This window comes from Crocodylus porosus, unplaced genomic scaffold, assembly GCF_001723895.1.
Source record: "Crocodylus porosus isolate Cpor-Errol unplaced genomic scaffold, CroPor_comp1, whole genome shotgun sequence".
Classification (NCBI taxonomy): domain Eukaryota; kingdom Metazoa; phylum Chordata; order Crocodylia; family Crocodylidae; genus Crocodylus; species Crocodylus porosus.
Genome location: NW_017728949.1, coordinates 43,361,574 through 43,373,453, shown reverse-complemented (window position 1 = coordinate 43,373,453; position 11,880 = coordinate 43,361,574). Strand labels below are relative to the sequence as shown.

Below are 11,880 nucleotides of genomic sequence, written 5' to 3'. Positions count from 1 at the left end.
AGCTCATACTGGCGGGGGGGAGAGAGAGAGAGAGAGAGAGAGAGAGATCGATCAGGGGAATCTTATGCTCCATCAACATCACACCCTCTGCCATGCCACAGGTGTCTGGCAGGAGGTACAGTATCTGGGATAGGCATAAAATTCCTCTGATCCAAAATATGGTATTGTGGGACTGCCCCAACCCAATCCTAAGGATAGGGCAGGGGACAGATCTGTCCCAACCCCAGGACTGTCCTTACAGTCACTGAAAAGTTCCAGACTGGGTCTGTCTGGGGCTAGGTTCAATAATCAGTTGATTTGCCAGGACTGGCCATGGAGATCCCCAGGACTGCCCCAGCTGCCTGTTTTAGAAATCACAGAGCCTCTCCCCCATCCCAGTGTCTCTATGCCCTGGCCTACAAATCACTGGTGCATCTCTCAGCTCCCTGGAAATCTACATTTTAAAACGCCTTACCCAGGGGAGTTGCCCTAGCGACTGCTAGGCAAGGCAGGAAAGGCTGCTAGATGCAAGTGTTGTGTGCAAGTGTTATCTATAAGTGTTCCCATTAGGGAGCCTCACAACTGGTGCATCTCCCAGACAACCAATTTTAGGCATTGAAAGGTGGGCAATCCTTGTCCCAGTGTTGTCCCCCATGTCCATGCTAATCTTGTTCAATTTATGGTACCATAAAAAAAAAACCCATAAAGTTCCACATTTTGTATGGATTAAATCTGTGGCTAGTTTGCCACTTATGGTGCCATAATTTGGCTGAACATCTAGCACTTTTTTCTGGTGCGATTAACAGGTTAATCACACTGTAAGTGTAACATGTGCCAGTGGCCTAGGAGCTAGAACTCAATGTAAAGGAGATGGATTGCCAATGAAAACTGCAAGTAGGTAAGAAAGATATAACCAGAGAAAGAAAATATTTTTCAGAACTGACTAATACCAATTATGTATTATCCTTACATTTCTAAAAATATGGTTCCATCACAAGTTCTGGGAACTTATCCCATAGGATAAAGAACTAAATTTAGTCCTTTTGCATCAGCCTGTGATCTTATGAGTGAGGCAAGAGATAACCAAAGAAAAGACTAAAGGATTTAGCACTAGAATGCAGAGAAAATGCCAGATTTTGGACGAATTCTAAATGAAAGGACAGGTAGAAGTTAATGAGATTTTTCAACATGAATTACAAATAAAATATGAGAACAAGATTGTTTGTAATTCCAGCTATAGCATTTCTCAGTTACCTGGTTTAAGATCATAGTGTATAATAGGGGGCTTGATCTCATTGAGATACCGTAGTGCATTTACTATTTGCATTACAATGGACCGAGCTTCCTTCTCTGACATTAATTTATGTTGCTTGAGATAGAAATCCAAGTCATTGCCTTCACAGTATTCTAACACTGTACAAAACCTAGAGTAAAAATTCAGAGATATAGAGTTAGATAAAACAGATTACAAACTGCTATCTAATTGCACAATCATTTGCAATCAAATAATTGCATAACGAAAAAATAAGTGAAGTCTGATGCTGACAAGTTTAACAAATTCACATATATGAATATCTGCAAACCTAATTATGTATAAAAGGATCTAGCATACCAATTATTTTATAAAAACTCATATTAGCAGTCAAAGCGTTTTTGTTTAAAAGAAAAAAAATCCCAAAATACTAAAAAGGCCAAGTAACTCTTTCCTTCTTGTATATGTCGATAAGTTTCTTGATAAAAATACACATTTAATTGCTTAAGGTGAAATCCTGCATTGTGCTGTTAGTAACTGCAGCCCAGAGGAAGAGTTGCATGATGGTATTGATGGAATCTCCCAGTCTTGGGATACGTGGTGTGCTGGAAGGGCCCCTGGAATAACTTAACCCTAGTGGCCTACCAGCATTACAGCAGCCTTCCTGGGGTACTCTAGGATTCCTGGGGTACTCTAGCTATAGCTCTGCCTTGAATCAGCACACCACTAGCTACCACAGGTTGATGTTGTAGCACAGGGTTCAGTATCCAAAAGCCCATGGGCTGAATCCAGACCAGGAAGAGCTCTGATCCAGCCCTCAAAGGTCCAATGTGGCATGGTAGAAATCAGCAGCATGAAGCTGCACTGTGCATCATCTCCTTTAGACTACTCCCCTCCACTGAGGAGCCTGCATCTCTGCCATGTCTATGCTTACCCTCACTGCAGGGGGTCTGGGAATCAGTGGAAAGGGTAAGCATAGTTGCTGGGGGTGGGAATGAGGAGGGAAAGGGGCGACACAGGCTTGCACTACAGGCAAAATGGTTACTGACCCCTGCCCTATAATGTCCTTTGTCAGGGTAAGACAGTCCTCAAAAGACAGACTTCTGGTTGTCTTAGACAAAGCCTGCATCTAGGGGAATTTTCTCCCAGCCAGAATTGGCAGTTTAGGACACTTTTAAGAAAAGTTCCAGTCCCCTTATCTGAAGTAAAAATATTCCAGAATAGGAATTTGGAGGATATCAGAGTCAATACAGTCAGCATTTCAAAAAATAAATATTTGACAAGTTCTGAAATCAGTGCAATTTTAAACACTTACGTATCTGTATCCAAAGAGAAGTAGTCATATAGTTTAACTATTCTGGGATGATCCAGTTCTTTGTGTATTCTATACTCTCGACAGGCATGCCTAAAAAGACAATATATTAACTTTTAACGATCAATAGACTACCGATCAATTTACCATAAGAACCATAAATCATTAATATTTACTTGTGGTAGTTTTCTTTCTTCTCGTCTCTCCAGCTTTTGTTAAGCTGGTGAATCTTCACAGCAGCATATCTTTGTTCATAAAGATCAAAAGCCTTAAAAGAGCAAGAGAGAGAATGGACAGTTACAACCAAAGATAATTAAAGCACAACAAATAAAAAGGTGCAAATTTAGCATATAATCCACAGTTCTACAGAAGAACTGTAAGCAAAATGAAACTATAGAGATGTGTCACTACAACATTATATATTGTTAAAGAAATTTTCACAGTCATGAAGAGTAGATTAACTTGAAGTATACAAATAACATATTTTTCAGGTAGCAGTATAACACCACATACAGTTTAGAAAGTTGGTGTTCTATTAAGTTATCATTATCATCGACAATTTTTACTTTCCTCGGTACTTCCTGCAAGCTTCTACCAATTTTACATTAAGAAAAATAGATGATTAATATACAGTGAAACTATGACAAAAGGTAACATCTATATTTGTGTTTAATAAAAACTGTACTTCACTGCCATGTATCACCTTCTACTGGCTGCAGTTCATATATGTTGAACTGCAAATTCCTAATTATGCAAACTGTTGCATTTTTAGTGCATTTATCAAGTCTCCAGTCACAAACCCAACTCCTTCACTGTTTAACAACAAAACGCTTCATATTGGTTATATTACTCTGAAGCCCAGTGATGCTTTCTCCTCACATATTAATTAAGGAGTTTTCCTAGGTAATGTTTAAGAATACTACCATATTAAAATCCTCTTGGCTTATTTATGACTAAAGCTAACCAAATTAAGTACAAAAAACTTATGCGGCTATGAATTATTACACTGCACGCCCAAATCCACATTACCTTGTATACTTCACTGAAGCCACCTCGGCCAAGTAAGTGCAGTAACAAATACCGTTCATTTAGCGTAGGATGATCTTTGAACCTTAAAAGAAAAGTAAGATGTTGCCAAGTAATTTTGTGGAGATATAGGAGTAGGCTGTGAAATCTGGTCCCTTCAAATCTTAGTAATTTTTTAAGTCCTGTTTATCTAGATATCTGAAAATTTTCAGAATTCCTTTTATACTTCCTGTCCATCAGTTCATTCTTTGTCCCAGAATGTAGGAAGACAGCATGCAATTTAACTAGGCATTACTTTATATTACCTCATATCTTGATACCAGACAAAATAGCTTGTCCAGTGCAGGCCACCTTTTCTTTCTAATGTGTACCCTCACGTAGAAGGATGGCTTCAGTTCCCAATCCCACTAGCTTGGCTGAGTACCTTTGGTGGGACCCCCTTCTCTTACAAGGGGAGGAGCCATCTCCTCACTGTACCAGGCATGGGAAACCCTAGTTCCATGCTTTGGCTTCCTGAGGAGATAACTTCTGACCTATTTCCAATTCTAGTCTATCAGGAAACTATATCTACTGGACTGTTAACTCTACCGGGCACCTGCAACAAAATGCATTTTACAATCTAATCTACACGAGGCAAAGGTTTTTGGACCAACTATACAGTTAGGAGACAATTTTGACAAATTTTTGGGCCCACAACTGTCCTTCCTCAGGCAAGGGGGAAGAGGCAAACAGCTTGAGCTAAACAGCAAATAGAACAAAACTATTTACTTTATGTCAGTGGTCACCAGACAGTCGAGCGTGAAGCCCCTGACAGTTGATCTCAGTCTGTAAAAGAGGCTCCATGACTGGGAATGCCAGGATGCATGTGGGTGGGCTGAGCTATGCCCTCTGCTGCCCGGGTTGGGCTGGGTGAGTAGGGTCAGAGCCTGGGTGGCTCGTCCGGGGGGGGGGGCGGCAGTAGATCCTGGGGTGCCAAAAAGTGATCTTTACTATTAAAAAGGTTGGAGACCTCCATGTAAATGAAAAGAGCCTCCTTAAGGAATGGAGAACTGAAGAATAAGGAGCAACAAGACACTTTCATGAATGGCTACAGACAGAACGAACTGCAGTAGAACAGGTAATGTAAGCAGCATGGTAGTGTTAAAATGATTTTGCAGCCATGATGGTCCAAGAATTCTGCTAATCTAACTAGTGGAAGAGCAAGACCATCAAAAAGAAAAAATTCATTATCACCAGTGGAATGTAGAGAGGTAAGTTACGAGTCCATCAACTATGTCTAGTCCATACTTTTACTGTCCAGTAAGGTTAGGAATTTCTGTTCTCAGGCCTGTCTTCTGAAAATAATTTCATAGACTTCCCTTGAGCCTAAGGACTGTGACGGCAGAAAGGGAATGTTTTGGGATAAATAAAAAATGTTCCCTTACAAGTTTTTGTGCATCTCTTTTGTGAGAGTTCATTCCAGGTGCATAGCTTTTGTCTAGTTTCAACCACAAAGTTTCTATGAGGACATCAGGCACACTAGATGAGATGCACCACATTCTGCAACAGATGCACATACGATCTGTAGATTACGATGGTTTCATTGTGGGGAAGTGTTGACTGTAGAGATGTGTTTATAGATTTTGCCTCTATTGATAAGGCAGGGTTGTGTCATTTGGTGTTTATGGATCAGAAGTGAGTTTGCTTTTGATGATGAGTTGGGCCAGACTTGATGTTTGTTTGAAGGCTAGGAAGAGGTAATGGGGGTGTTGGGAATATTTCCATTCCTTTAAGCAGATGGTTTCATATGTAATCCACGTGCTTTTTCTCTATCTGCTATTTAGACCAAGCTGTCTGCCTCTCCCCTAGACCAGATGAAGGGCAGTGTGTACCCAAAAGCTTGTCAGACTTCTCTCCCAATGATATAGTTGGTCTAATAAAAACAAGTGACGCAAAACAAAACACAAAATTTAAATCCTAAAAGAACTAAAAGTACTTTTCAATTTGAGCCAAAACTAAGCCTCCCCTCCACAACTCTGAGGCTGCCAGTTCAGGGGGGGAATTTGATTATCTTTCTGCCAATAAATGACGTTTCCTAAAGTTGCATCTTTTTTCTTCAACGTAGTAATATATACATTTACTAGACAATTGCCCATCAAGGATGATGAGTGTGGGGACAGAGGCCTGCATCAAGCTGCCCTCCCCCACCCCTTTGAGGCAGGGCCCGCTCTTCCTTTCCCCGCATTCCACTGCGAGGCTGGGCCTGCCCCTCCCCATGGCTATTTTGGGGCTAAGCTTGGCATGCCCCACCAACCTGCCACTGTTGTGAGATATATATATAGATCTCTCTCTCAATTGGATATTTTAATATGCAAATATTTTGTGTAAAATATTATATCTATATATAACACAATGGTGGCAGGGAGGGTTGGGGGGGCAGATATTAATTTTCTAAACTTTGTAGGTGCCCTGCGGGCTGGACAGAATGGCCTGGTGCGCTAGATCCAGCCTGTGGGCCATATTATGTCTGCCTCTATGATGAAGGTTGTATGGTAGATGGTAAGTAGGTGAATAACCTGAAAATACTTAGTGAGGGGAGAATGAATTGGGTCACAAAATCTATTCCATAAAAATGATTATGAAGAATGGGAAACATCTATGGAATAGATTTTGTGACCCAATTCATTCTCCCCTCACTAAGTATTTTCAGGTTATTCACCTACTTACCATCTACCATACAACCTTCATCATAGAGGCAGACATAATATGGCCCACAGGCTGGATCTAGCGCACCAGGCCATTCTGTCCAGCCCGCAGGGCACCTACAAAGTTTAGAAAATTAATATTTATTTGCTCTGGGCTCCCTGTCAAAGATGACAGGAGCCAGGGGCAGTGGGACCCAGGGGAAGCTGGTAAGGGTTAGAAGAAAGACCAGCCCAGCCCCGCTCCACTCCCAGCCCCCACCCCACCTGGAAGTGTCTGCCTTCCACAGCTTTCCCCACATGTGGCTGCTCCAGCAACACATGGTCCAGTGATACAGCCAGGGGCCATGGGAGCAGGGGTGTGCTGCTACCCCACGGCCCGGGTGGGGGGGGCATGGTGTTTGTTAAAACCCCATACCCCACATATTCACACACACCCACATACTCCTTTACTCCACACTTATTGTGTGATCACCTCTATGTGCACTACACAAGTGCATATAAATCAGGACAAAAAGATTTTTTGAAATCAAATTAATGTATGTTGTAGACAGTTGATTTTTAGAATATAATTTGGTATTTTTCTGGTTCTGAGATGGCAAAACCCCTTGCTGAAAGGAGTACTCCCGGGGGCAAGGGGAGGGACTTCTGGTGGCAAAGGTTGGGGTTTAGGGGGTGGGACTTCCATTCCCAATTGGCAACCAGGAGGCGGGGCACCTGTCAAGGGGCAGTGCTACCCATGTGTCCCTCAACAGCTTGCCAAAACTCTGTAAGTGGCCCTGTGCCTGAAATAATTGCCCACCCCTGCTTTACAAGACAATTACTAAGGACAAAGAAGTTTCAGTATTTGGTTAAGAGAAAGTTACTTTGCCTGAGAGTTTCCAGTGCCAAACTCCCTAAATCCATCATGCTTTCTAAGATGGATGGGTATACTTTCAGAAGGCATGCAGTTCACCCCACTCCTTCCCCTACCTGAGATCAGTTGAGTAGAGAAGTTAAAACAGAGATCCATACTTAGAATAATCCAGTAGGTAGGCTTCTGGTATTTTCTATAGCTAGTGCTATGTTACTTCTTGGCTGTCTGTTCCCATAAAACTGAAATTTGGCAGTATGGGCCACAGAAATGTATGACTTCAATGTCAATTACTTGTTGTATCCAAAATAGCAGCACAAGGTGGCCCTGGTACTAGTTACAAGGTAATCAAAGTTTTCTGTACTCTCCCAGGATACAGCAACCATTTTTAAAAACATTACATATTAAATATTCATCTAACTGCATTACTGTTGGTTTTAAAACACTGGAAAATGATGAAGTAATAATAAAATTAAAATTAAATCTTTCAATTCAGGATGTCCTCTCACTGGAGACAAGTTAATTTCATTCATTTAATTGAATAAAGTTTAGCTATTTTGACCATGATAGCAGATTACCAAAGATGTTCAAATGCTGAAAGAAACAGTTGTATCATACACAAATAACTTGGTCATTTGAGATACTTTCCCATACAGGATAAATACATAAACCACACCAACTGCCCCCGCCCAAAAATAGCAGTACAGCATCATACAATTTCTGCCACTGAATTAAAATTTCACTGTCTTCATGCATTATTATTAGGTAAGTAGGTTACATTCCAGATTCTCCCATAAGCATTCTTTGTATGGGAGTTAGCTAGTTTTAGTTCTTCCACAGTTCAGGTCTGTGCCTTATCCCTTATATCTTTTGTAAGCTCTTGGTATATTTACTGTATTATAATCACTTTTTAATTAAAAGTCAGCCTAATTCAAAATAAGTTGCATAAAACATGATTAAAGAAAGTTATGGCATATCCTCCTCCCTTCTAGGAAAATGCAGTTTTTTAAAATACAATAAGTGTTAAACACTCGGAAGCAAAAATCTAGTGTCTTACTGTGAATTATCTTCATTGTTTATTCTTTTTAGTTCTCGTATGTGAAGATTTCTAACTCTCTCCAAACGTTCAAGTTCTGCTTGTATTTCAGCTTCTTCCTGCATATGAAAAGAATCAACCATAAAAGCTCAATTTGTTCCCTATTTGAAAAGGATATTTTTACCTGTATATCAATACAAGTGGTGATGGAGGAATGTTGCATCACGAAATCCTGCTGAACTAGAAGTCAGAACTGCTTTTTTCATAATGTCTAAGAAATTCAAAGAGATAAGATGAACCTATTTCAAGCAACCTTTCCCTCCATGAAACCTGTAAGTAGTAGGATGTTCACAGTTTTGTTCTGCACTGTAGGGATGCTATTCAAGCTAAGAGGCAGCTGGTCTTGTACCTCAGCCAGAAAGATATTACTTAGAAAGTGGCCTGAAAGTGACTCATAAGGTAGAAAAAGAATGAGATATGTACAGTTAAGATTTTGTACAAATCTACAATTTAGGAAAAAATTATTTTAAAATATTTTGAAGCTCATGTGTGAAACTAAGCAAGAAATAAAGAATTATTCATTATCATATAAAGTCAATTATTTAATCAAAGAATATTTTTGTAGTTTCAAAAAATTCTCCCACTTATGTATTAATAAGTTCTCATCTGCAATATGTATGCTGCCAAAGACACAGGGGCCACATACAGATGAGCGTGGATGTGCAGTGTGTGATGCCACCGACCAGTCTGCGGCACCACACATGCAGGTGTTCCCTGTACTTTGCAGCACAGAAGGTTTTCTTGACCCCAGGAGATCCAGGGGTCAAAAAAACCCACATGAAAAAAACCAAGGTGGTGCACGTGGCAGCAGTGTGCACTGCCCAAAAACAGAGCCTGCCTGGTCCCCGGGACCCAGGTAAAGCTGCTGGGGCCAGTAACTGTGCTCCCCTGATCCAGCTGGCATAACCTGCTGTGTGTCAGAGAGAGTGCGTGACATGGGTGTTCCCTGGGGACAAGCAGCAGTAGCACACCTTGTGCCACTGCTACTTGTCCTTGGAAAAACAAACGTGTGCACTCATATGGACCTGCCCAGGGTGGGGATTTCAAAACCACCTGACTAAAGACAGTCCCTAACTAACACAATACTTTAACCCCCACCCTCTGCCCTCCAAATACTTATTCCAGGCACTTGCCTTTTACAGATATACTTTAAATAGTTACCCATTCTGTTATATCTTGTAATCAATGAAACATCTAATACTTTATTTGCACTTGGTATTTATAGTTAAAATGGTTATATAATCTGTAAAAATGCTTCCTACAAGTTGAACATGAGTTAACAAGTTTAAATTCTAATTTAAACATGAAAACCTTTGCATATGCACAGCACCATCATTTTGTTACTATCGAGTTCTCAATGTGCTACATCCCTTTTTTTTTTATTTTTTGGTATCCCAATTCAGTAATATTTTGATCATTCCTCAGATTAAAGCATTTGTAAATTATTTTAAAATAAACATTCTTAAAAAGATGATTTAACTGTATAATACCTTTTAAGAAAGGTTTATCACAAAAAATGTGGTAAAGTATTCTTGATTTGTGTTCTTAAGTGACAACAAAAATTGTACTGTTATGCCCTGCCCTCCAACTTGCATACAAGTTGCAACCTTTAGATACATTAGAGTTGGCATGTACAGTATACAAGGCTGTTGTGTCTAACACAACCAAACAAAGCATGTGAAGAATTTCTGTGCAGCAATGTGTTTTTAAATTACAGGTCCATAGTGAAACAAAGGAAAATGAGATCTCAAAGCTTATGTTAGTAGAGAACTAATGTAATAAAGCTGCGACTCAAGACACAGATTTTAAAGAATTTTTTGGCAGAAGACAGATAAGCACATAGCTATATTAAAATTAACCAGCCTGTAATTTGTTTTTCTGTTAAAATAGAAGACTCATTGTGAAAGCATATTGAAAAGTATCCAGCACTGTGTTAACATTTTATTTCCTCTGTAGAGGAACTGCATTCACTTTACTGCCGTGCAATACAGCAAACAATTTTGTCAGGTTACTGCAAGCTATTGTTGCCACAAGCTGGACCTGAATGAAGGTAGACAGAGTTGGCAGCTCTACACCAGAGGAAAAACCCAACAAGGAAACAGAATACATCACCTTGCCACTGCAAACTTTTAAGGCAACACATTCAAGAGGCAAGAGGAATATTATTATTGGTAAATTGATCTCTGTTTGTTCAAACACAAACATCTAACTCTAATCAAAAATTTAAAAAACCCAAACCTGTCAGGGACAATATTTTCATATTCTTCATATGGGCTAAGTACAGACAGTCAAAAAGCCCAAGGCTGAATCAATTCAATCAATTCAAGTTAAACTGCTCAGACTGAACTGATAAGCAAGTGAACAGACATTCACTTATAATTCCAGAAATGCTGCCACATGCCTGCAGTGGCTCAGTTACAAGCTGGGGAGGAGAAGAGGGGTGATTTGCAGGAGAGGTGCAAAGCCCGAGGAAGGCTGGGGGGCTGTGAGTTAACTTGAATCTGGAGGGGATCTGGGACAAAAGCTCAGTAAACTGATTTAACCTAAATCAGTTAAGTCTGATGCTACATCCATCCTCCAGGTTTATGGTTTATTTTAAACTAGTTTCAGCCATTTTGAAAGCAGTTTATGTGCACGGAACTTCGTTGTGTTACATATTTGAACTGGTTTCTGATCACATATCAGTTTGCATGTAATTTCTGTCCCTACCCATGCTGTTTGTTACATATTTGTACTCTATACGGCTCTGTCATTAACACTTATATGTAAACTGAAACATTTTTGAAAGAATTACAATTCAGTTGATTTTTACAAATAAGAAAAGTTGAAATCTATCTACACACAAAAACGTAGCAATTATGGAATTATTCTAGCTGAAGTGACACCCACTAAAAAGTGTTAGCTGAACTGGATAACTGAAACAAATTTAACTGTTATCTGAAACAAATTAAATGAACATACTCCCAGTGCATTTAAGACTCAGATGTATCAAAAGAACATTTTCCACAGACCTCTTGAGTCTCTTCTTATGATAGGCAGTAAAAACAAAGTCTATTTTACATTCTCATTTTGAGAAAAAAACACCAAATCCCAAATATTCAACATCTGAAGATGATATAGAAGATTAGTTTTCTGTTGACAAAACTGGGTGGATTACTTGCTTCTCCAACTATACAGTATCATCTGCATTCTCTTTTTATATACAGTGTTAAATATTTTTAATATTTAGATTCACCTTTAAAGTACAGTTGAATGCCCTGATATAATATGCAGCTCCATATAACTTTATATTACTCCATAAATGAATTTTAAAAACACAATTGTGCGTTTTATTCATCATTTCCCCAAAGGCTAACAAAAAACCTGCAAATGCATCTGTTAAGGATTTTTTTTTCATTAACAAAAATGCAATTCAGTGGTTCTCAAAAAGTTGTTCATAGTCCAAGGAAAACAGGCTGGTTACACTGTTTCTAGATGTTATTTTGGACACTAACTCATGGAATACCTGTAAAGCAGAATCAGATATTTTCCTGTTTCACATCACTGAAATACAAAATGAAGTAAAAAAAAACATTCTTCAGGGTAAGAATCACTAGCAGGCAAGAAATTTCCTTGGAGTCAGGAAAAGAAGAATATTGGTGGTAGCAGCACTACTGTGAAGCAAAAAAAAAAAAAAAAAAA

The 11,880-nt window shown here is 39.4% G+C and overlaps 1 protein-coding gene across 1 annotated transcript in view; it reads right to left on the bottom strand.

Moving 5' to 3' along the window:
• TLK1 (tousled like kinase 1) overlaps nt 1-11,880 on the bottom strand; it is a 134,647-nt gene that overhangs the window by 8,576 nt on the left and 114,191 nt on the right. The window contains exons 13-17 of the mRNA XM_019554128.1: nt 8,161-8,258; nt 3,573-3,654; nt 2,720-2,811; nt 2,547-2,636; nt 1,234-1,403 (exon numbers count right to left, since the gene is read on the bottom strand). Coding sequence (XP_019409673.1) covers nt 1,234-1,403; nt 2,547-2,636; nt 2,720-2,811; nt 3,573-3,654; nt 8,161-8,258 — 532 coding nt within the window. The remainder of the gene's footprint in view (nt 1-1,233; nt 1,404-2,546; nt 2,637-2,719; nt 2,812-3,572; nt 3,655-8,160; nt 8,259-11,880) is intronic.